Consider the following 26,201-nt stretch of genomic DNA (forward strand, 5'->3'; position numbering starts at 1 on the left):
TGGAGCAGAAAGATCAAATTTGTGGTAGGGTGCAGCATCATGGAGAAGGGTTGTTGGAAAGAATCCAAAATTGTCTACAAAGGTCTTCCAGCAACTTTCCTATGGTTATCTTGGAAACTAATGTGTTTTCCTACCTGCCAATTAAGGCCGATTAATTTATTATCTAGCACCTCCTAATTCGGAATATTTTGAAGCCACAATATTAAAGTTAACTTATCTTTTGTGGGTTTCTGCCTTATTCATCTAGAGAGCTTCGCTAAGTTACCATGTATGAAATGTGCTGCTTTGATGGAGTCATACTTACCAAAGACTGAATGTCCTCTCTGTGTTCTGGATTAAGCTCATCAGGGATTTCTAACCTCGAGAGATGCTGGCTTTTGGAGGAATTGCTGAACCACACTCAGTGTGTACAGACACAGCTCACATCTAGGGTGGAGTGTGAAATTAGCCCTAGGAGGCTACATACAGGCTGGACAAACCCTAATCTCCAGGTGATGTTTTGTAGCAAGATTGCAAGCCACTTCTCTGGCGTGCACCTTTCTAAGAGCAAAGTGTGCTAAACTACAGCAGCAGTCTGTGTGTTCCTACACGTTAAAGACCCGGCTTTGGTCACATTCCCAAAGAGCACGATACTGGTCTTGAACAATAGACAAATGTACCCATATGTGCGCTTTTAAAAAATGAAAAAAAAAAAACCCTTCCCAGGCTACTTATTTATGAGAAGTCTGTTACTTTTGCTAAAACATTCGCGTTTCCACGCTCCACAGCAGTTGGCTGAGCCAGCTGCGCCGCGCGGGGCGTGGGCGAACCAACGGCTAGAAAAGAATCCGGTCCCGCTAGGACCTAGCAGGAGGAGCTTCCCGGCAGAGCCACCCCACCCCGGGCTAACAGAGGCGCTGCGTCCTGATTGGCGGGCGGGCCAATCAGAAGCTGCCTTTGCGTAGCCGGGCGCCTATCGTACCCGCCGCTTCTGCGGGCCTCACCGGCTATATAAAGGACCGCGCTACAGCCTACGCTTCATGGTCCTCTGGTCGGAGTCAGCGGAGCGCAGCAGTCATGGCCAACCACCTCGTGCTCTACACCGGCGCAAAGATGCCCATCTTGGGGCTGGGCACCTGGAAGGTAGGTGCCCTGAGGAGCGCAGTCCGGGGCTCGCTTCAGGCTCGGCGCGGCCTGGGGCGGGAAGAGACCTACAGTGACCCTGAGCGACCCCGCCGCGGACGCCCCGCCTGGGAGGAGCCACGCTCGGGCTGGCCGGACCCCCGGCGGGGTCGGGCCTGCAGCGCGGGAACCTGGACGCCGAGGCGGGCAGGGCGCTGGCCTGCGGTTTCGACCCAGGGGCCTTGCGTGGGGGGCTTGAGAACGCCTCATGGGCGGCCGACCCTGTAACCCCTGGTGCTTGGGACCCGCGGGCCGCACTTTGAATCCTACCCCAGCTGGAAAGTCACTAACGGGGCGCCGAACGAAGGGGGCTTCCCGTGTCCCCGCCGCTGTGGCCCCGAGGATGGAGGTCGGGGGCGGGGCCTGAGAGATGGAGGGGAAAGAGACTTGGGCTTCGGCGTCCCTCGCTTAACGGCACCTCTTACGCCCGCTCCTTTGTCTTTCTTCGAAATAGTTTGTCCTTAATCGTATCCGGTTTTGCTCCCTCAGGAATAAGCGTCCCAAGGTAAGCTCGGAGACTGCAGGTGATTCCGTTAGGCGGCACGAGTTTGCCCAGGACCCGTCTATTTACATGTCCCCAGACGCGAGCCACTGAGCCCCCCGGAGCCGGGCGTGCCTCTCGGGGTGTAGTGTGCTGGGCGGAGAATCTGGGCCGGGAGGTTCCCGCCCGTGCAAAACTGCGAGCTGCCCTCAGTAGTAAAACTCTTCGGAGACCTCGGTACCACTGAAATCTGTGCACAGAGTCCCCAAGAAACGGTTAGGAGTAAAAGGGGTAATCTGAGTATCTGAAAATTAGCGCAGAGGGGTGGTATTATGGGCTCCGAGGGAAACCCAATAATTTTAAGCCGCTTATACGTTAGCTTCGGGTATTGTATATTACATTGCACAGCTGTGACCAGGGTTTTCCTTGGAACTTTGAATATAGGATTGGGCATTGGTTATTTACACACAGACAAGGAAAAGAAAACACTGCATGGATTGAGGGCGCCGTGGAATGGTTTGAAATAGAGTAGCGGATGGTGCTTACCTCAACCCGAAAACCTGCAGTTGAAAATTTGTAAATATAAGGGTGAATACAGGGTCGTAGAGTTGTCTCACACAGAAAGTGTTTCTTGGCCAAAGTGATCAGAGTATATGTGACTTGTGTTTCCTTCCAAAAGCCCAATGGTGGCTCTAAGGGTGTAATTGAATTATGACCATTGTACCAAGTTAAATTACATCTGTCACAGGTTATTCTCTTGGAATGGATGTGAACAGACACTTTGTTGGCAATGGCACATTACAGTTTTTACGATGGTGAACCACCATCACATGTAACTGGAACAAAAGTTCCACAAAACAATACTTAACAATACTTACTGGGTGGGATGCATTCCAATATTTTTATTCTAAGCTCGCGGTTTCAGAAATTATGGTCCTGACCTTAGGTTCATCATTTCAAAATCACGAGGCTGGGGTAAATACGGAGTAAAAGTTGATAAAAGCGGGTTTTAAATCATTTGCTTGAGCACTTGACACTCCCCCCACCAACCCCAAAGCTGTATATTTAGTTAAGATAGCTCTGTAACTGTACATTTAGGTCATTCATTCCAGCAGACTAAGTTCATTGAGGGCAAGGGTAGCGTCTACCTTGGTCACAGCTATTTACAGCACTGCTCAAGGTGCCTGGTAAATGGTAGGTGCCCTAAAGATATGTGTTGAATTAATACGAAGAAGTAAAATAAACTAGATTTTGGGGGCGGCGAGGAGATGTTGTACAGAATTGTGTAGAGGCGTGGTAGGGGAGGTGACAGTGAAATGGTATAAGTATGGGCTTGGAGTAGATTTCCTTTTTTTTTTTTCAAGTAAAAAAGGTATATGAATAGTGTTTTAATACCTTTCCCCTGTGTGTGTGTGTATATATTCCTTCACAGATGCTGGACAAAGATGGGGTTACCTAAATACCATTTGCTTATCTTTGTGAGAACTGGGGGAGGCTCTGGGAGTGGGTGCAGCACCTCGTTCCTGTGGATCTTCCATGTGACGGTGGCTGTGTTGTATCCTTCAGACTCCTGGCGGGGTTCTGGGAGTCTCCAATCACTGTTCCTTTGAAGGTCCTCACACTCTCCGTTCTCTCTTTGGAGGTGAAGGTTTCAGGCCGATGGGAGAGCATCTCTGCCTCAGAGCCCATGTGGCTTAGAGGCAGTTTCCCTTGGCAAGCTTGACGTCCCCAATGGACGGTAAATAAGCCATGAGCATTGTATTGCCAGGAAGCGACTAAAACAGAGATTACTTCTGATGCTGACCAGTGTCCTGTTGCTGATAAATGTTTGGCCCTAGCTGAAAAGTTGATGGTAAATGGCCGTTGTAACTCACCCACATACTCAAAACCTAGGAATGGAGGTAGAGTTTCTCCATCTCTTTTCCATTATCTCTGTATCTGCCCGCACCCAGGAGCCTTTGAGACATTTTCCCCTAATTTCTAGCGGCGCCCCCCCTCACCGTAAAGTTCAACATCACAGATAGACTGTACATCTGTCTGTGTCCATTGGCTCTTTGACGGGCCACAAACCGTTTTATAAGCTAAGATTTTTTTTTGCCGCTGATAAACCAGTTTTTGCCTCTTTGAGGGTGATATCACTTCCTTTAAGAACAGGAGAAAATGCTGAGAAAGAACTCAAGGCAAGCTCATGATGGCCTGAGATCCCGGCCTGGGGAAGAGGGGAGAGGGCAGAGGTGCTGGCACTGGAGCTAAAACAGTAGTTCACAAGCCTCATCTCCCTGCAGGCCTACACCTGGAGCTCTTCAAGGGCAAAGATTCTTAAATAAGACCTGCCTGCCCAGGGCCATTCCTGGTCCATCCCCATCTCAACCAGGTGGAGACAGTGATGTCTTGGAATTCAGGACAGATTGATTCATGTTGAGCGGGAGGAAGTTAATCTTGGTTTCATAAGTTGGTCTGTGTTTGTTGCCAAACCGAGTTATGAGCTTTGGTGTAAAAACCATAGCCAGAATTGACTGTTGTCCTGTGATAAGGCAATGAAAGAGATTCTTCAGCAGAATGCTCTTTATCGTTGGAAATTGTGGTTTACATTATTAAACTGTAAAATAAATTTGGACATAGTTGAACACGATAAGCCAAGTGAGGTTGGCTTCTCTGCACCAAACAATGAAAAGCGTCTCTGTTGCCGTGAAAAATTGCACATTGTTGCCATTCTCAGGGTTCTGCCAGATGCTTATGTTGTTGGAGTCCTACGAGTGTGGCAGATTTTAAGCCTTGTTGATACAAAGCTGCCAGATCCAGGTCTCCCAGCTGTGCGGAGTGGGAGCGTTGTGTGTAAGCACAGGGCAGGCGAGAGGCGAGCAGGCCCAGCTCGCTCAGGTTTACCCCAAGTTGATCGGGACTGTATTGTCAACTGATTAAGTTAGAGCAGGGGCTGAAACCCTTTTCGTCCCCAGAATATCTGCGTTCAATATCAGAATACCTTTTTATTACGGAGGGGCTGAATTGGAAGCCAGAATGTTATCTGTGAATAAGAGTTAGGACAAATCAAGGCTGGGACTGTTGCCTAATCCCCATTTCTTTGTATGCTCTTCCAGCAGCTCAGGGGTTGGTAAACCGCAGGCCACAGCCTGTTTTTGTAAATAAAGTTTTATTAGAACACATCTCATTCTTTTACATGTCTTTTATGACTGCTTTTGTGCTGCTCCAGCAGCAGAGTTGAGCGGTTATGACAGACCATTTGGCCCACAAGGCCTAAAATATTTTCTGTCTGGCCACTTTCAGAAAAAGTTTGCCAACTCCTCTTCCAGAAGATTCTAAGTAAATTAATTGGAACCTGGAATACATTTTGAGAAATTAGGTCACAGATGTCTGTTTAACATGCATCTAGTTAAAATGCTTTATATTTACAATGAAAAACAAAATTATATTGTGACATCACTAGTATTTAAACAAAACCAATAATAAGAAATAAGCTTAGTTTCTCTTAAATGCAGGTTGAGTTTCTCTGCAGAAAAGCTGGTTTAATCAGAAGAGGTTAAACTGTTTTTCAGTGACAGCTTTTCCGGAATATGTTAGTTTATAAGGCCTTAGAGGTTGATGCCCTATTTCTTTATTAATCTAAGTTCACATCAAAAGTTATGGTTGGGGACTTCCCTGGTGGCTCAGTGCTTAAGAATCCACCTGCCAATGCAGGAGACACGGATTCGAGCCCTGGTCCGGGAAGATCCTACATGCCGCGGAGCAACTAAGCCTGTGTGCCACAACTACTGAGCCTGCTCTCTAGAGCCTGCGAGCCACAACTACTGAGCCCACGTGCCTAGAGCCTGTGCTCTGCAACAAGAGAAGCCACCGCAATGAGAAGCCCGTGCACCGCAACAAAGACCCAATGCAGCCAAAAATTAAAAAAACAAATAAAAAAATAAAAAAGTTATGGTTACCTGTTTCTTGCTCCAGGGTTACCATTGGCACACTGTTCTCATACTTCTTACCCAGGATGGTTTTTCTTCCCCAAAGTGAAGTTTCCTTTGTTCCCTACCCACCTCCTTCATTACAAAAGCGATACCTGCTAACTAGAGAAAATTTCAAAAAAAAAAAAAAATGTCTGAAAGGACACAGTCCTTTCCTCTCAGAAATCCCCATGTTAAAACTGCAGAGGAGTCAATCTCTGAGATACTTTGTTTTTACCAATGACATTGTTTTATAACCTTTCTTCTTTGGATCTGTGGTGTTTTTGTTGTTGTTTTTTGTTTTTGACTTGCAGAGGGAATAGAGGGAGGGATACTATCTTAAAGTAACGTGCATGGGCTACAAGCAAAGTGGAAGATGATGAGGTTTTTAAAGGGTGAGAGAGAGAGAGAGAGAGAGAGACTGACAGTAGTTTTCCTGGGAGTGTTATATGAAAAGAAAATAGGCTCAGTTTGTGAAGCTGATGGGGGCCTCAGGGGCAGAGACTTGTCACCACTGTCATTTGCTGCCGTCAGCCCAGAACATCATCAAGTTGCTACCCAAGCTAGAGCTGTGGAACTGTAAGGTCTGAGGGGAATGGGAATAGGTGCCTGTGGCCAAGTCACAGGGCAGATTAGTGGCAGAAATGAATTTCAAACATGATTTTGTCTGTAGGATTTGTATTAGTATTATTTTAAAATAAATTTAAAGGCTTTGTATAATCTGGTTATTTATAACTTGGGTGTTTCCTCTACTGGTTTTCTGCAGATTTCCTATTAGATGTACGGAAACAGATCTTTACGATTTGTTTTCTTTTCAAAGTCTCAGTCTGGACCCCTGCCTTCCATGGGCAGTTTTCAATGTGGACATGGGATGGGGAGATGGTGTAATTGTATGTTAGCATTCCCAAGTTTACTGAGTCATTTTTTACCGTATCTTAAAGTGATGAGGGAAGTTAGTTTAGTCTCTGTGGGAAGGGCTCTTCATTGAGATAGTATTGAACATAGTTTGTGGATTCTGGTATATTTTCATCTCAGAGGATGATTTTCCAAGCCCAGGAGACATGTCCTCTCCCTGCCTCACAGCCTCTTGGGGTCCACCCCAGAGTACACAGACCTCTCAGCAGAGGCTGGCTCTCAGGTCCTCGTGCCAGGGTTTGAATCCTGACATCTTACTGCACCATCATGGCCAGTTTCGTAACCTCTCTGCACCTTAGTTCCCTTATCCACAGAGATAACAGTATCTACCAGGGTCGTGGTGAAGGTTCAATTCAATAATACGTTTAAAACTAGTGAAAATTGACCCATCACAAATGGCAGCTGTTGTTATTTTCAGTTTGAGCCATTGTGGGCTAAACACCGCACGGGGCAGGTTCCATTTTGTTACATATCTGCCCTGGCACAAGCCTTCTCGCAACCGGCATGCCTGTCCCAGAGGCGGGCCTGGCCTGCCCAGCCCAGGTGAGAGCCATTGGTTTTTGGCTGTACACAGAGCCGGCGGCCGCAGGCAACCTTAGTCCCCACTGCTGCAAAGGCGTCTCTGAAAAGGGGAGGCCGGCATGTAGCACCCGTTCGCAAGAGTCTTTTTATGAATTGCCACAGCTTGTACAAATTTAATTTGTAAAATGCGTGACAGTCCTTGCTTCTGCTTTGCTTTCCCCTTTGAAAGCAGTTTGGGCTTAGCTTCCCGGCACGTGCTTCTCTCGCTTATCAGCCCTCTGTCCAGGGAAGGGTCAGGGAGCTGTAGCTTCTTCGTGACCTTTTGAAGGTCATTTCTGTCCTTGGCTTCTCTATAAAAACATCACAGGAACGTGTTTTTAAGTTTTTTTGTCAATTGTTCAGCAGCCTTGATTATCCCACTCTGCAGTCTTCCGGTTCCAAGGAACTGAATAACCAATTTAATCTTCAGCAGGAAAAAAAATGTGTCCGGGTGGGGATTCATTGACTTACAAAATGATGTCAGGTGTACCAGATTCAAGGCTATAAAAGATGTGCCCAGGAGCCGTCTCTCACCAACCCTCATCTGTCCCTCAACCCCACTTTCCTCTAGCAGCTCCTGGCTCACATGCTTCCAGCACCGGGACCCCAGCAGAAGAAAATCTTGTCTTGGTAGCATCAGCTGAAGTCCAAAGATTGATTCTCATGGGCCTGGCTGGGGTCATGTCTCTGGCCCTGCGCCAGTCGCTGTGGCAGATGCAGCGTGTGGCTGGGCTGGGCCTGGGAAAGGTTCCTGCCCCTCTGCCCATGGTTGGGGGCAGTAAGGTGCTGGACTGGCACAGTACAGGCCCACAGAGAAATCCAGTCAGGGCGTCATCAAGCCTGAAGAGAGTTGATGCGCGCCGGCAGCCAGTTCCCCGGCTGGGTCTCCTTACCTGCTCTCTTTCCTGGGGAGGGGTGTGCTCTGCTCTGCTCTCATCAGCAGCTGTGCCCAGGACGCCACAAGGAGGCTGTGGTACTTACTCCGTTCTGGTTATGCCACGGTTTCCCTGCTCTGTTCCTTTAACCGAGAAGGGTGGGGGGAAGGCTGCAGGTGTAGCTTCTTGGGTCCTCCAGGGAACTAGGAGGTTGCCAGATTGTCTGAAGATGTTTTCTGATCTCATACCTGAGGTCAGCATCGCCTATCCACGCCCCCTACTCCCTCCGTGGTGGCCAGAGAGCTGGGCGAGGGTCCCCCGCTCCTCTGCCCTGGCCTGTTCACAACAGCCGATGTCAAAACAGCAGATGTCTGCAGCTGCTCATGGCCCTGGGGAGTTTTCCTGGTCATTCTTTTCTACCCCAGCTCTCCAGAGGAATGCGCTGTGTGCATGCAACAGTCTGATGCACACGCGTTTGCTTTCCACCTTTCTGGTCTGAGAGGAGCATCGCGGAGATGTCTGTGCGGCCAGACTGGGTGCTGGGGGCGCTCCCCACGCCTGTCCTGCTCACTCAGACGCGCAGATGGTCAGGGCAGGCGCGGCATTCAGTCTTTTTGCCGCTCTGACCACAAGCCATATGGTGGTCTTCCACAGCTCCCATTTCCCCCTCCTGTCAACTCATTTCTGTCCGCTAATACCTCTGAGGGCCCACCTCCCACCTCCACCTCTTAAAGCAGATTCTTACACAGTGAGATTGGAGCACAGGCCTTTGAATCTGCACCAGTAATGTTCCTGACTTTGATACACTCAAAACTGCTTAAAAACAAGTGATGGCCAATACCAGAATCCACGAGTGGAAGGAGAAAATAAATCCTAGGCATTCACTCACGGAACTCGGGAACCAAACGGGAATTGGAGTGAATATTTACAGCCTTTTGAAATATTTTGAGCTGTTTGAAGGAAACGGTATCCCTTATTGTCTTGGGAACCTAATAGATCCAGAGAGTGGGGGATTTTTTATACCGTCAGTGGGTTCTGAAGAAACAAGGAAGGGAGAGGCTTTGGCCCATCTAATTAAGGTGATCTGTGCTCCTAGTAAGTGGTGGTCAGATTTTCCTAAAATGAAGCAACATTGCATCTCACCTCGGGATGTTCAGACACTTACCGTGGCCTGCCTTTGCTAGCCTTAAAAGAAGCAGGAGCCCCTGAGGAGCCGTGGGTTCCTGCTGCCCTTGCTTCTGGGTTGTGTGCACACTGTGTGTTTTGTTTCATTTTTGGTTTTATCCCCATGCGTTCCATTTCCTGTTTCTTTCAGTCCCCTCCGGGCAAAGTGACGGAGGCTGTGAAGGTAGCGATTGACCTTGGATACCGTCACATTGACTGTGCCCACGTGTACCAGAACGAGAACGAGGTGGGGTTGGCCATCCAGGAGAAGCTCCAGGAGAAGGTGGTGAAGCGTGAGGACCTCTTCATCGTCAGCAAGGTACCCTGCTCTGCAGGGGAGCCTGAGGGAGGGTTCTTGTCCGCATTCATCCAGGGGCAGCATTAGCTTAGGGGCCACGACCACGCTCTGGGGCCTCCTAATACAGCTGCGGTTATCACCTGGCAGGCAGTTCTTCCAGGGGAGGTGTGTTGACTCAAGGCCATGGGGGCTCTAGGGCTCGCCCGTCTGTGGCCGCCTGTCTGTTGGATGGTCATTCCGCCCGGACCCATTGGTTGGAGCCCCTTGCTGATGCGGCCAAAGCTGTGGGTTGGCACCCCCGTTCCAGGGAGTTACCTTTGAGGACAGTACTTGGTTCCCACCTGCAGACTGATCTCCGCCGCTGGCCGCTGTCTTTCACCCAGAGGCTGGTGGTGCCCAAAGGACACCGGGTGGGAGGGTGAGGCTGGCCCCACGAAGACCAGCCTGTGGGAGAGTAGGCCAGAGAGCTCATGTTTGGAGCCTGGGGCTGGCTTGCTGACCTGTCCATTCTACTTGGTGCCTTCAGTTTGGTCCTTGTGAAAGGTTTCCTTGATCTGATCACCCTCCCTTCCTTTGGAAGAGTTAGGATCCACGTGTGAAATGGAATCTCCCTTCCCACTGTGTACAGCGTCACAGTGAAGTGGGTGGGTTGTGGGGAGAGGGAAACAAGTTCTCTGTCCCCGAGCTGTCTGGCTCCCGGCCGGGAAAGCACTTCCGGCACGCAGGGTAAGACTTGTTCTCTCGCTGGCTTCAGCTGTGGTGCACGTTCCATGAGAAGGACCTGGTGAAAGGCGCCTGCCAGAAGACGCTCAGCGACCTGAAGCTGGACTACCTGGACCTCTACCTTATTCACTGGCCCACTGGCTTCAAGGTAGGTACCCGGGGCTCAGGTGTAGCCTGTGGCATCACCCTCTCCTGTTAGCAGGTCGTGAGCAGGTACACAGTCTGTGTGTGTCCTTGCTGCTCTGCTCAAGGTATGGTGCCTGGACCAGCAGCAATGGCATCACCTGGGAGCTCATTAGAACTCAGTCTCAGGCCCCACCCAGGCCCTTTGAATCTGAACCTCAGGTGACTTGCATGCACGTTTCAGAGTTTGAAGAATGCTGCTCTTTGTCATTTGGTGATTGTATAACTTGAAACTTTGTGACAGTGAACATGGCTCAGGTGACACTCCTGCCCATGGCCATAAGATGTCATCAGTGACCGCCCCTCCCCCCTGCCTCAGGCACCTACACACACACCCATTCATACCCTGTACATGTTTGTGCGTGTTTCTACATTCCACACACACCCCATCCTGCGGGAGCTGAGTAAACCTTAGCAGCCTGCCTCTTCACAGAAAGCTCTAGAGCTATTATGTCCTTTGCCTCCTTTCTAGCCACGGGGCTCAGTTTTCTGCTTTGTCAACCAGCTTGAAGGCATGCAGGTTTTTACCCTGTAACTCTTATTTTATTGCCCTGTGGTATATCGGGGCCTTACTTTCAACCTTTGTTTTTCACAGTAAGCTGGCAAGGCTCGGTGAGGTGGTGGTTTTGTAGGTTTGGATCCAGCCAGGACATGGGCCCTGTGAATCCTGGCCCTGAGTCCTCCCTGCCCATGCACACACTGCCATCCACGGCAGGGTTCATCTCACTGACCGAGAATTGTCCATCTCCACCTGATGGCCAGCACCAGCCCAGGAGTCGTCTGCCGTTTCTTCTTCACACTGACACGGATTTGCTCTTGATTATCCTCTAAAACTGTAGCCAGCTATTGTAGCTTAGAATAATTGTATCAGAACTTTGCTTTCAAAGATGCAGCTCCCCCAGCAGATCTACGCAGGGCTGTCACTGATTGTCTTTGATTGTTACCACAGCCTGGGAAGGACTTTTTCCCATTGGATGGGGACGGCAACGTGGTTCCCAGTGACAGCGATTTTGTGGACACCTGGACGGTAAGGCAGCCCCTGGCTTGGCCTCCCCTTCCTTACCAGCTCCCCAGTCTCCTTGCGAGGGGCCAGGTGTGAATACCCAGCTCTGCCATTTCTTTCGCTGTAATTGTCACTCTCTGTTTTTTGCTCTTCCTGTCTCATTAAAGCCAACCTGGCTTTTGTCTTGGTGCCTCTTGTCTTCCCAAAGATCTCATTTGCTATCACCAAATAGGGCAGGACCTGGTAAGGTGTCTGGTGCGAGAGGTGCTTCTGACCCTTGTCCTTTTGGGCACATGTCAGCAGCAGGCAGACCCTCTTTGGTCTCTAGGCCATGGAAGAGCTGGTGGACGAAGGGCTGGTGAAAGCTATTGGAGTCTCCAACTTCAACCATCTCCAGGTGGAGAAGATCTTAAACAAACCTGGCTTAAAATACAAGCCGGCGGTGAACCAGGTAACATCCGGCAGGGAAGCCACTGTGCCTGTTTGTTACTGTGTGATCCTAGCAGTTACTTTCTGTCCGTGTCACCTGGGGCGCAGCCGGGAGGCAGGTCCCTGGACGCCGGCAGAGTCCTGATTTATGGCTCAGAAAGACAGTGACACATCTGGGAGTGAAACTTGCAGGAGGGAATGGGTTTGAGCTTGCCTTGTGAAGACTCAGGGTCCTGAGATGAGCTGTGTGCAGACATTGAGATCCTCAGACCTGTCACAGTTGATAAATGGCCAAAGCCAGAAAAACCCTCAGGGCCCATGGCGACGGTAACAAGATTATTCTCGTTAATGTCAAGGACAGTTGCTGGGAAACAGAGACAGTTGTTAACAGCTTATCTAGGAGTTGGGACATTGGTTACATATAACTTTATGTCTGGGGAGGGAAGGGCTTAGCATGGGGAGACTTCCTGTGTGTCCCATGGCCCCTGCCCACAGTGGCACCATCAGCCCTCCTGTTTGCATCTGCAGGTCGAGTGCCACCCGTACCTCACTCAGGAGAAGTTAATCCAGTACTGCCAGTCCAAAGGCATCGTAGTGACTGCCTACAGTCCCCTTGGCTCTCCCGACAGGCCCTGGTGAGTTTCCACGGGATTGTGTTCTCTTGTCAGCTAGTGACGGTTAGAAATGGCTACAGAGAAAAACCCAGCATCAAGGAAAATGCTTCTGGGGCCGATGGGCAGACGTCCCCAGGAGCCTCCTGTTGGGGTTCCTGGTTGGTGTTTCCAGTAGCGAGATGCCTACTCTTTTTCCAGCGGGTCGGGAGTTTGGAACTGAGCTCTGAATCAGAAGACAGGCAGGCTGCCCTCCAAGGTCGATGAGGGTTAGGGTTAGGGTTGACGGCTGCCTGGAGTGGTGGCGATGATGGTTGCTCACGCAGACCGTGTTTCTGTCTCCAGGGCCAAGCCCGAGGACCCTTCCCTACTGGAGGATCCCAGGATCAAAGCAATTGCAGACAAACACAATAAAACCACAGCCCAGGTATAGCCATTTCCAGGCGCTCATGACTGTTCCCAGAACTTCCTGCATTCGTGGTGGTGGTTCCCATTAGCCGGGGGGGTGGGGGGAGAGTGACCGAGCCCTGTCGAGCGCTCCCTGGACGTCTGGCTCGGGTCCTGGAGTGTGGTGGAAAGGGACTTAGAAGACTGCGTGTGGTCTGGGGATAATCGGACCTGCCCTTCTACCTCCGAGGGCTGGCACGAGGGTCAGCCTCAGCACTGTTTGGGAACACCCGTCTCTATACTCATAGAAGGACACTCGTGATCAGCTGAGCACTGCCAAGTGGTAGAGCGCGTTCCCAGACAGGGAGTCAAGTACCCGGGAGATGCGGAAGCACGTGGCAAGGAGGCTGAGAGCGGGGCTCGGGGGTCAGAGCCTGAGTGTCTCCCCTCCCCCTTGCTGGGCATGACCCCATCACCTCTGAGCCTCGGTTTCCTCGCTGTGCAGTTCTGGGCTTTCTTTCTCCAGGTGATGGGTGTGTAAGATTAGGTGAGATGAAAGTGTAGAGCTCCCGGTATACGGACGCACTCGGCACCTCTGTTCACAGGTTCTGATCCGGTTTCCCATGCAGAGGAACTTGATCGTGATCCCCAAGTCTGTGACGCCCGAACGCATTGCTGAGAACTTCCAGGTAAGGTCCTGGCTGGTCGGCCCAGGGTCTTCTCGGTGGAGGAGGGGCCAGCTCTTCACAGGACCTCTGGATTGTCGTGTGTGTGCCCACCCCGCCCCGTCTCCTCTTGGAGTGGCAGGGAGCCCACCGCGGACTAGGGACAGTGGTTCCTCTGGGAGGCGGTGCTACGCCCGGCAGGCCCTGGGCCTCGGGCCCCGCTCTGCATGCACACACCTGTGCTGAGGCTCCTCGGGGAACTCATCATTTGCCGAGAAATGTTGCTCTTGAGCGATGCTGCCTGGGTTTGCCTCAGGGCTCCGTTAGTTGCTGTGCCTCCGTTTCCCCATCTGTAAAATAGTACCTATTTCAAGAGTTGTCACGAGGATTAAAAAAGATGCACCGCAGGGCTTCACGCAATGCCTGGTGCCGTCATCAGCGCTCAGCAAACGCTGCTGTGCTGACACGCCCAAGGCCTGCAGGGACCTTCCAGGGCACCAGTGAGGTGCTCTCTCCGAGCACCTGCCAGAGCAGAGCAGACCTCCTGGCACCTCCTGCCTGCCTGCCTCTCATACCAGTGTTGGGGGCTGGGCTGGGAGAAGAGCTCTCCAGGAGGGTCCCTGCGCCTGTGAGCCTCTGCTGTCACTGAGCAGAGCAGCTCTGCCCGGACCCCCTCTGTCTTCACCTGAGCCCTGGTTCCCAGCAGCTCTTGTTTCCATAGCAAGCAGCTGATTTTTGCCTGTTCCACTGGCCAGGCTGTGGCTGTAACACGTGCTGCTGGTCCCTGGGGCCTGGGGAGGGTGGAGGAGATAAATAAAGTGGTAAAACAGTGACCACGAGAAACACATATCCTGCTAGAGGTGCATTTTTTGTTTCATATTTTATTTTTTCAAGGTGTTAGAAAAGAAACATTATAAAATGGCTAATCTCTAGTACTGACGTAATTATTTTGCATCTTACTGTGTAGTCTGCACATTTTTGCACGGTTGTGATCACAGAGTATGCAGCAGGCTTGCTTTCTGCACATTCCGCGATCATCCAAGCTGAGGGCCCTCCTCTGGTCCTGGGCAGGCAAAGTTCTCCACCTGATACGCCTTTCTCGTCTTTTCTGTCTGTCAAAACCTTATCTGGCTTCTTAGGCCCATCTCAAATGGCATCTCCTTTGACCACAGCCTTCGGCTTCCCAGCTGGAATTCCTTCCTGATTCCTCTGGATTCCCTGCGTGCTTTGTGGAGCCTCTTTCCTGCAGTGCGCAGCTAATTATTCCCTGTAGCATAGCTGTTGAATTACCTCGTCCTTTGCTTCATTGTAAACTGAGGCAAAGACACTTCTTACCCATCACTGTATTCCCCCTGGTGCTTATCACAGTGGAAGCGGTCGGCAGAGGTTTTGAAATGAATGGAAGAAATAAATGGAAGAAAAGGTATCATTTTGTTCAGAGGTTCTGGAAGGGAAGGTCTGTTTTCATTGTTCACATAGTACCCCGACAAAACATGTGCGTTCTCTGAATAGTCATGTGAGAAACTTTCTCTGAGTTTAGTCTACCTTCCTGCCCCTCCGCACTCCAGGCAACATCTCACCAGTGATCCTTCCTGGAGCTGCTTGTATGCTTCCCTATTCTGTGTTTGATAGCTGTTTACAGAGCTTATTGGAAGGTTGTTTTTTTTTTTCTTTTTTTTTCTTTTTAGGTCTTTGACTTTGAACTCAGCAGTGCGGATATGACCACCTTACTGAGCTACAACAGGAACTGGAGGGTCTGTGCCTTGGTGAGGTGAGTCCCGGGAGAGCCCCAGGAGGGTATCAGGTGCTGCAGATGAAAGAATAGCTCCTGGAGGCCTTACTGTCCAAGTCCTGCTATTGCAGCGACTCTGACTTGTGCATGTTACCTTGCCTGTTACCTTGCCTTCTCCTCCGTGTACAGCAGGAAACATTTATAGTGTGTCAGCTGAGCCGCACTCAGCCCCCCGGGAAACGCAGGGAGCTCTGCCCTAGATGTCTTCTCCCGCTCCCATGCACTGTTGGCCTAACCTGCAGTAACCACATATATTGACTTTTAATTCTTAAATTTTAGTGGCACATCTGAAACCAGATGATCCCAGGTGGCGCGTGCCCCGCCTTCTTGGAAAAATTTGCATGTGACTCTTCACCTCTAATGACTAATGAAAGGGTTCTAGTTGGAAGACCATGGTGCTTGGGGCTCAGCTCCGACAGCGATTAAACCATGTGACCGAGAGAATCACTCGGCCCCTCCAGCTATATATATGCTGGTTCCTTGTATTCCCTCTGACTTGTAGTGTGGAATCTGAGGGAGATGACAAGGAAGGTTGTTTTTTCTCTTTTCGTTTTTGCACCACTGCATTAACTCCGTAAAGTTTAAAACTCATTTTCTGCTTTCAAGAAGAATCTCCCCACTTCACAGTGGAGACTAAGAACCTCCTCTCTCATGATTTTTATCATCCGACTTCTCTGTTTCTTCTCTTCTTCTCAAGTAGTTACTCTTCTAAGCAAAATCTGAGCATTCCCTAAGGCTGGCTCGGGTGCTAGCTCTCTCCTTCCAGCCTCTGCTCCCTCTCCAGTTCTGAGTTTGCACTGCTGGTGGCTTCCCACCGCCCTGGCAGGTGTTCGCCAGGTTTGCATCTTGGCCGATAACTCTCTCCTGAGCTTCGTTCAAGCACGCGCCTGTGAGTGTGTTGCTGCCACGCCGTGGCCTCAGATTCGGAATAGGCCAGAGGCAGAGTTTACCACTGGCCCTTTCTGATGATCCTGTTTGCGTTAATGGTGCTTACCCTTTAGACATGAAAATCGTTTTTGATCTGGCGGGCAAGGGAGAGAGAAGAGAGAAGTGAATCAGTCGCCAAGTTACATCTGTTCTGCTTTGAGAATCACTGATTGTTCATTCAGTTTCCTTTTCCCTTCCCGCTGCTGACGCAGCATATTGAAGGGCAGACAAACCACAGGGGTTTTCTGTTCGGCCCCTTTACGTATAGACTCCTTCTACTCTCTAGTGCTATTCTAGAAACAGCTGTCAGATTATCCTGTGGCCACTGATGTTTAATGGGTCAGGGTTGGAGCGGGGAGGGAGCGGCTGGCTGCAACATCCCCGGGTCACCTAGGAAGCGTTTTCTAACCATATGTACACATACATATGTGCATCCACATTGCCACAGTTTGGCATCTATCGCTATACGGAGCCCCTGTGGCTAATGGCAGTGTTATATTTCTCAGGTTTGATAGGATGCCAAAACAAAACAAAAAAATCCATGTGGAACTTTTGAATTGCCTAAATATTTGAGTAGGAGTTGTATGCCCCAAGCAGGGTTCACCCTGGGCCTTTCACACTCTGCCCAGCCAGACTTCCCAACGCTATTGCCATTACATTCCCAACACAGGCCATCGGCCCTGCAGATGGGACTGTGAACCTTGGCCAACACGTACGCCTGCGTCAGTCCACCCCCAGCTCAACGTCCAGCCTGTCCCCTCACCCTGTGTTTCCTGTAGCAAATCCTCAGCTACTCTCCTGGCCTCACTTCAGCTCCCACTGGTACCAGGAGGTTTTGGAGGTGACAGTGGCTTCTTGTTCCACGTGTTCGGAGCACTTGCTGTGTCACGTGTGCAGAATTGTTAACATCTCTTATGTTATTATCACCCTCTTACTGTTTAAGGCAATAGGTGCTCTCTGGTCCTGCAACTAGACTGAGTTACCAGGCGGCAGGAATCGTGTCTTGCCGCCCTGCACACCCTAGGCACAGTGCTGGGCACACAGGGAGGGTGGTGTCCATCACACAGGTGCTGATGGATGAGAGCCCCCTGGCAGAGGACTGGAAGGTGGGCCACGACCCCAAGGGCAGACCCAGGATCTGCAGTCTCAGAAGAGGCTCGTGCCCTCTGAGGCCTCTCTTTCTACCTAAATGAGACACCATTTCTGACTTTTTGAAGTTTGTTGTGGTCAAAGTCTCTTCGTCAAAAGGTAATGTGTTTTTTTTTTTCCTGATAGCTGTGCCGCCCACAAGGATTATCCCTTTCACGAGGAGTTTTGAAGCTGTGGGTGCCTGCCCTTCCCCAGGTGACCTGCTTTTCCCCGCCTCACTTTTATTGTGTGTAGTATAGTTTGGCCTGTGTCCCTCAGCGGTGGGTCAGCGACTTACAGATGAACCAACGAGGGCTCAGCCAGCTTGGTGTTGGGTCCGAAGAGCAGAATCAGTAGATTAGAAGTCTCTTCAGTTTTCTTTGCCCTTCTTCTTGTCCATCTGGGGAAAGCACAACCCAGTACCCTTTTCTAAATTGAATTTACAAAATCAAAATAGTGCCTCTAACAATTGCATTTTGATTGCTTGGAACTGTAATCCTTTTAGCTAGACTTTTCTTTGCCTCAAATAAAATATGCTCTTATGAGTTTGATGCTGTTTATTTTGTTTTGGTTTGTTGAGACGATGTACCACCTTCCCTGCCCCTCAACCTTCCTCCTGTCGATACCCATACAGCAGGCCACTCAGCTCTGCAACAGGAGGGAGGACTTGGTGTCTTTACTTTTAGGTGGGGACCCATCACCTCGGTACTTCACCCATTTAGCTTTAGGGGTCTGGGTCTCATCCTGGCTGCGCATCAGAGACACCTGGGAGGTTTTGAATGCTAGCGTGTCTGGCCCTCATCCCTGGAAGATGATCTCATTTGTCCAGGTGTACCCAGGACATCAAGAGTTTGCAGGATCCCTGGGTGACTCTAATGTGTAGCCAAGGCTGAGAGCCTCAGCCCTACGGCCGAGCCAGAACACAAGTCCATTTGTTATTTCACAAATTACTTGGTTGTGCCTCCTACCTATGCAGGCCAAAGTCCTATGGTTACTAAGCAGCACCACTCACAAGAAACTGCTTTCATGAAGCTCGTTGTCTGGACCAGAGGGAAGAAAAGCATCAATAATTGGTATTAGCTTGGGCCACTATAACAAACTATTGGGTTGGCCAAAAAGTTCGTTTGGGTTTTACGGAAAAACCAATTGGCCAACCCAATACTAGAGACTGGGTGGTTTAAACAACAGAAATGTATTTCTCAAGGCTCTGGAGGCCTGTAGTCCAAGATCAGGGTGCCAGCATGGTCGGGTTCTGCTGAGGGCCCTCTTTCTGGCTGGTAGACGGCCACCTTCTCGCTGTATCTTCAAGTGACAGAGATGGATGAATACTTTAAATAGGGTTACAAAAGTAAAGGCCTTGTATTACTTTTACAAATGCTGTTGCTTTTAAAAAAATTAATACTGTTTCCTTATCCAGAATTAAATTAACAAAGGCCAGGAAAGGGGGTCGGATAGACAAGTGTTGACTTCAAGTTTTACAAAGATAGGTTGCTTTGCTCCTGGCTTTGTTTGTTGGATGATTATGGCCCCTGTGGTTAGGTGACAACTGCTTTGCAGATTATCCATGTGTCGGATGGATAGCGTTTAGTTGGGCAACATTGGTTGCTGGGTCTCACCCAGGGATGCAGGAGAGCAGCCCAGCCCCTGATCAGCTGGAGTAGAGCCAGGTGGGGGGCACAGAGCACCAGGCACTCACCGCTGCTCACTGCCTGGGCCCCTCGCTTCCTGGAACCTACTGGTCACTGTGGTCCAGTCCCCACTGCTGGATAGGCAGGTCCCACCTTATCCCAAGTCAAACTGCAAACCTCTTCAGTGACCCTCTAAATCACCAAGAGCAGACTATCATTAACAGCTGTGGCAAGTCCTCTGCGATCTAGTTCCCAAATGATCTCTCCAGGTAGTCAAGAGTTGGCTTAAGTGCACTTTGGAAAAACTTTAGGGTAATCACTAGTAAGAGATTTTAAATCAGATGCCTGCTTTCTAGAGCCCTGCTTAAAAATTCTCTCAAAACAAGACCATTGAGAAGTCAGCCAGGAGCACAAACAAGATAAAGGGCCCTTTGCTAGCCCTCCTCCCTGCTTTCTAGAAGACCTCCGATTATATCTAAGAACTGTCCCTTGCCTGGGGTGAAGGAAGAGGAGAGGGATCAGAGCTGTCACAAAGGACTGGGGCTGCATTTTGAAGACAAGATAGAGGAGTATTTGCAGCATAAGGCTGGAGCAGATAGACGCCAGAGGGTCTCCATAGGTAGAGATGCTGCATTCCCAGTGGAGAGCCCCTTTCCCCCTTCCCTTTGGGGAACTAACCCCACCCCCATCCCCCCACCACCATCCTGGGCAGGTTGCATCCCAGCCTCAGGACTCAGGTAAACTCCTGGTCACAAATGTACTGACCCTGCAGGGGCCAAGTTGGTGGGAGTTACAGAACAAGGGTGTAGGTTCCTGCTTTGAGGAGCTCTGCTGGGGCCACGAAATATACTCGTGGAACAGTTGGAATTTGACCAAAACAAAGTTCCAGCCAAAGAGTGGAATTGTTAAGATAATGAGACCAACTGAAAGATGGAATAAAATTTGATTGACTCTCACAGGCGATTAAGACTCGCACTTGAAAATCTGCTCTGAACAATAATGGCGCAGGTTGATGGCAGACAGCACAAGGTCTGATTTCACGTTTCTCAACGTGAAACTGTGTCCTCTGTGTTGACACAATTCCCAAACAAGCTGTCTCAGTGCAGTGTCTGTGGTGCTCGCTAATGGAGGGCCCCCTCGCTTATGGTGGAGCTGCCAGCAGAGCCCTGGGGGGACCACCAGCAGGAAGAGCACTGGCTGTGTTGGGCTCAGCCCGGAAAGGCTTCCTAGGGGGACTGTCTTTGGAGGCTCAGGTTCTTGGGGTCCAGCTCCAGGTCACACTTAGTCTTTCTGACCCTTGAAGGCATGTTCTAGCTGTACTGCAAGGAAGACATTGGGCTCAGGAACCTGAAGGGAAGCTTCCCTTCCTTCCTTCCCCAGAGTTTGGCTTCTCAGGTCTTCCTCCAGCCCAACTCCCAGCTAAGCCTGAGGGAACACCAGTGTCTGTCTTCCTCTCTCTTGTGTCCGCAGTGCCTAGAACCGTGCCTGGGCACACAGTGGGCGCTTGGTAATGGCAGTCGCATGTACGAGTAAGTTGATGAATGAAGAGCTTATAATGACTAACTATGAAAACCTCCTAGTGTGAAATCAGTGTACTTCAGACCCAAAGAGGGGCTGCTCATTTCTGACTAGTGGCCTAAAATACGTGAGATGGTAGCAAAAAATTGTATAAATATAGACAGACTGAATCTTCATTGCAGCTCTGCTCTTCCTAATCTGTGAGTCTGGCAGATCATTTAACCTACCTCTGTTTCCCCAATCTACAAATGTTTCCCTCCCAGGGGTCATAAGGATTAAACGAGGCCATGAGTGTGAAACCCATCTCCCAGGCTTTGCACACAGCCCTCGATACATGCTAGTCATCATTGTTGATGTTGTTAGTATCGTCATTATTATTATAACAAAATGTGGGCAACAGAAGCAAACCCACTGTCCCCCCCAGTTTCTAGATGGTGCCCCAGGGGGTGGAGCTGTGTCCAGTGTGGGGCTCTTTCCTCTGCAGGACCAGCTCTTTCTCCGCTGCCTGGACCCTGTCCAGCCTCATGCACAGGAAGGGCAACTCCTGATTCATTTATCTGTGAGCAGCACAGTGTGAACTTTTGTTTCCAACCTCAGGGATTGTGCTTTCTGGCAAGATGAGTGAGCCCTGAAGAAAATGCTGCCCATGTGTTTGTAAGAAGGTTTTTCTTTTTCATACTGATAGATGGAATCATAGGCTGTTAGAGGTCGTCTAAGCCAGTGTGTCCTAATCCAGTGTTTTCAAACATATTTTTGGCAGTGCACTCTTTTCTTTAAAATAACTCCGCTATGTATCCTCAATATATACACTAGATGATGGCAGAGCTGCTGTGGTTTAAGTCGGGGAGGAGGCTGGGAACCAAATCAGTTATTACCCCCATACACAGCCCCCAGCCGGGAGGGCCCTGGAACACAATTTCAAAGCCTTGGGATCCAACCCTTTGTTTTTCTTTTGTTTGTGTGTGTGTGTGTGTCTTAACAATTATAACACTTATTTCACACACTTACTGGAGTCCAGGAATTCCGGGGCAGCTTTCCTGGGTAGTTCTGGGTGGGGGAGTCTCTCAGTAAATATGATGGTTGGGACTCATCATGCTAAGGCTCGGCTAAGGCTGGAGGATCTGATTCCAAGATAATGCACTCAGTCACTGGCAAGTCAGTACTGGGTATTGGCAGGAGGCCTCAGCTCCTCCCCACGAGTACCTTCCATAAAGCTGCTGGAATGTTCATGACATGGTGGCTGACTCTCCCTGAGTGAGTGATCCAAGAGCGCACAAAGTGGAAGCCACAATGTCTTCATTGTCTAACCTCAGAAGTCAGACACCGTCATTTCCACCAAAGATCAACCCCATTCACTGGGAAACCGTGGAGGCTGGCTACCACAAACTGCAAACCTAGAACTGCATATTGTTTAGAAAGCATTTCAGAAGTGACTACAAATGTGCAAATGGTATTTCAAAAGAATATACGTTCAGATTGGCATGCCTAGCCAAGCAACACTTTGGTTTTACAATGAAGAAAACTCTGAGGATCAGAGAAGTGAAGGGACCAGCCAAAGCTCACAGAGCAATTTTTAAAATTTTATTGAAATGTAGTTGATTTACAATGTTTTATTAGTTTCAGCTATACATCCTAAAAGAGATGAAATCACTATCTCAAAGAGATATCAGCACTCCCATGTCCATTGCAGCATTATTCATAATAGCCAAGACGTGGAAACAACCTAAGGATCCATCAATGATTGAGTGGATGAATGGATAAAGAAAAGAAAAAATAATGTGTATATATATATATATATATATATATATATATATATATATATATATGGAATACTATTCAGCTATGAGAGAGAAGGAAGCCCTGCCATTTGCAAGAACATGGATGGACCTTGAGGGCATTAGGCTAAGTGAAATAAGTCAGACAGAGGAAGATTATCTACTTATATGTGGAATCTAAAAACATTGAACTTGTAGACACAGAAAGTAGAGTGGTGGTTGCCAGGGGCTGGGGGTGAGGGAAATGGGAAGATGTTGGTCAAAGGGTACAAACTTCCAACAGTTCTGGGGATATAATGTACAGCACAGTGACTGTAGTTAACAATACTGTATTGTATACTTGAAAGTTGCTGTGAGAATAGAGCTTTAATGTTCTCATCATAACAACAACAAAATGGTAATTACACAAAGTAAAGGATGTGTTAACTAACCTTACTGTGGTAGATATTTCCCAACGTATGTGTGCATCAAATCACCACATTGTGCAATCCCTATCAAATTATCAATGGCATTTTTCACAGAATTAGAACAAAAAATTTCACAATTTGTATGGAAACACAAAAGACCCCAAATAGCCAAAGCAATCTTGAGAAAGAAAAACAAAGCAGGAGGAATCAGGCTCCCTGACTTCAAACTATACTACAAAGCTACAGTAATCAAGACAGTACGGTACTGGCATAAACATAGAAATATAGATCAATGGAACAGGATAGAAAGCCCAGAGATAAACCCATGCACATATGGTCACCTTATCTTTGATAAAGGAGGCAAGAATATACAATAGAGAAAAGAGAGCCTCTTCAATAAGTGGTGCTGGGAAAACTGGACAGCTACATGTAAAAGAATGAAATTAGAATACTCCCTAACACTGTTTACAAAAATAAACTCAAAATGGATTAAAGATCTAAATGTAAGGCCAGACACCATCAAACTCTTAGAGGAAAACATAGGCAGAACACTCTATGACAAAAATCACAGCAAGATCCTTTTTGACCCACCTCATAGAGTAATGGAAATAAAAACAAAAATAAACAAATGGGACCTAATGAAACTTAAAAGCTTTTGCACAGCAAAGGAAACCATAAACAAGATGAAAAGGCAACCCTCAGAATGGGAGAAAATATTTGCAAATGAAGCAACAAAGGATTAATCTCCAAAATATACAAGTAGCTCATGCAGTTCAATATCAAAAAAACAAACAACCCAATCCGGCAGAAGACCTAAATAGACATTTCTCCAAAGAAGATATACAGATGGAGAAAAGGGAATCCTCTTGCACTGTTGGTGGGAATGTAAACTGATACAGCCACTATGGAGAACAGTATGGAAGTTCCTTAAAAAGCTAAAAATAGAACTACCATATGACCCAGATATAGCTGATTCAGTGTGTTATACAGCAGAAACTAACACAACATTGTAAAGCAGTTATACTCCAATAAAGATGTTAAAAAAATACATGAAACAAACAAAGAAACAAAAAATCATCACATTGTACACCTTAAACTTAAACCCAAGTTATACGTTGATGATCTCAATAAAGCTGGGGGTGAAAAGACAGTCTCAGGGGAAAATGCAGACTAAAATTATGACCAAGAAAAAGGGTGGGATTTGGGGTGAATTTTGCTATCAGGGAGGGACATACAAAGGGCTTCCAAGGTACCACTTATTTCTTAACCTGGGTCCTAGGACATATGTGTTTGTTTTATTTGGCTCCTTTAAATGGTATACATCAATTTTATATACTTTTTTGGGTATATGATATATTTCAAATAAAAATTTCCTGAATCAACAAATGATCTCATGTGATGCTTACAGCAATCCTGCGAGACTCACGCATCACGATTCTCATTTTACAGACGATGAATTTAATCCAGAAAAGTTCACTGATGTGCCAAATATCTAGTCAATGGTTCTGTTACCAAACCCAGGTCCGGCTGCTTGCTGCTCGAAAGCCAGTTCTCGAGAGACGAGTGTTGGTAGGAAAGGAGAGTTTGCTTTATGTTGGAGGCCGGCAACCGGGGGAGAGGGTGGACTCCTGTTCGAGAACCAACTCCCGATGGCTGCTCAGGGGACAGGGACTTTTAAAGGGGAGTTTCAAGGTTGTAGGTGGAGGGAGGGAGCAGAACAGCACAGTCAGACAGTCCTCTTGAAAGCAGTAATATGGTGGTCTGATCAGTGTCACCTTGGTTGTTTTAAGTACAGTTAATCTTTAGTTCCTGGGTTTGTTCCCATTTCTTTGAGGGCAGTTCTCGGAACTGCGGCAGCTTATGTCATGGCTTCAATCGGTCATCATATAGTCTTCCTCCTCCTTCAGTATCTGCAAAACAGCTCACAGGAGATGGCTCAGAATATTATCTATAGCCCTTAAGGAGGAACCAAAGGTCCTTGACTAAGTTTAATGATTAAACTATTATTATTTGGTCTCCTTTGACTGTTTTCCTTTGTTTCTGCATTTTCTCACTTCTCTGATTAAACTTATTCTTTGGCTAAAGTTTTTTCACGGACAAAAGTTAGGCTGAGGACATGGGGGGCAAGGACCATAGGGTCCTGCTCCGTTTCAGTTCCACCTTCTCTTTCTGTGATCTATCCACTAAATCGCACTGAAACTAATTTTTATGACGATTTCTGTTGCTATCTTAACTGTACACACAGAAAATCTAGCATGCCGAACTGCAGTTATTGAGCAAAAGAAGTCAGATTCTTCAAACAGAATTATCTTTTAAAAATCAATGTTCTCTCCTACCGTCTTTAATTTTCTATGCTGGGTAGATAACATAGCCATTCACTAGTGATAAGCAAACTATGCAAGAGTTGCAGGCCAGGAAAGTGAGAGGTGGTCGGACAAGAAACAGCAGATTTTGGAAGAGAATTCTAGGGGTATATGTCTTAAAGCTGGGACCCTGGAAGGGAGAGTTAGCCTGAGGCCCCAGGCTAACAGAAGCCAGACATGTTTTTGTGGAACTGGAGCACAGGGTCACCAGGGACCAGAGAAGGGGGCACTGACCACAGAGGACAGGTCCCCCTGGCTCAGCATGGTGGGGAGGGCATGGGGAGGCCCAGCATGGGAGAAGGGGGAGGAAAAGCAGAGGGGCTATAAACTCACTCCTGCTGCACGGTTTCACGTGGGTCTGCAGCAGAGGCTCCGGTCCTGGACCTGGGCGCTAAGGAGAATTATGTGGCCTTCCCTCCCAGTCACCATGAGTCAGCTGTTTTGGACAAGAATATCAGCTCTGGTAGGGCTCTCAGAGGTCACGTGGTCACAGCCTTCATTGTACAGAAGGGACCAAGTGACTCAGTCAACACGAGCCAGCCAATTAGTAGGAGAGCCAGGATTAGAACTTATATCTTTGGTTGTTTATCCAGTGTTCTTCTTCTATAGGTCACCTACACTGGTGTCCATCCTCTTAGTCTGGACACATCATTTTGGAAACTCCAAACCCTCCATCGGTGGCATAATCTGGACTAGAGACCAGACTGGCTTGTCAGCCTGTGGGAAGCCAAGGGGTTCAAACTGTGTTTGAAGGAAGCCTGGATTTGTGCACCAGGGCTGAGGTCGGGAAGGGGTGCCTAGGTCTCCTCTCTCCCTCCTGCCTCAACTGGAGCAAATTCCTTTTCTTCTGCTTTGTTTGTTGAAATTATAAGATTTCATCTGCAGAAAAGTGTTCTGATCCTTAGGAAAAAGGATCAGAAAGATTAAAATCATTCCATGGAGAACGAGATTATATCTATTGGGGCTCTCTCTGCTCATTTCCCAAATTTCAGTACCTTTCAATAAAAATTCTTGGAGACCTAGTCACATGTTCAGCTCTGTAGCATGTGCTAAGGGGCACAGAGAGGGAGATCACGCCATCCTCAAGGCACAGATCTACAAAGGATTCCTGGGCTAGTTGCTTGGAGAAGGGAAGCATTTAAAAAAATTTTTTATTTTTATTGAGCTACAGTTGATTTACAATGTTTCAGGTGTACAGCAAAGTGATTCATTTATATATATTCTTTTTCAGATTCTTTTCCATTAGAGGTTATTACA

General features: G+C 48.4%; 1 protein-coding gene across 1 annotated transcript; it reads left to right on the plus strand.

Moving 5' to 3' along the window:
* The first annotated feature begins 913 nt into the window (after positions 1-913).
* AKR1B1 (aldo-keto reductase family 1 member B) lies at positions 914-17,798 on the plus strand. The gene is made up of 10 exons (XM_082661897.1): positions 914-1,122; positions 9,259-9,426; positions 10,160-10,276; positions 11,261-11,338; positions 11,643-11,765; positions 12,272-12,378; positions 12,700-12,781; positions 13,347-13,430; positions 15,095-15,177; positions 17,401-17,798. Exons 1-10 carry the CDS (start codon positions 1,057-1,059, stop codon positions 17,441-17,443), a joined length of 951 nt encoding a protein of 316 aa, XP_082518023.1. The 5' UTR covers positions 914-1,056; the 3' UTR covers positions 17,444-17,798.
* The last annotated feature ends 8,403 nt before the right edge of the window (positions 17,799-26,201 follow it).

The sequence above is a fragment of the Grampus griseus genome (genome assembly GCF_964374135.1).
Source record: "Grampus griseus genome assembly, chromosome: 9".
Lineage (NCBI taxonomy): Eukaryota > Metazoa > Chordata > Mammalia > Artiodactyla > Delphinidae > Grampus > Grampus griseus.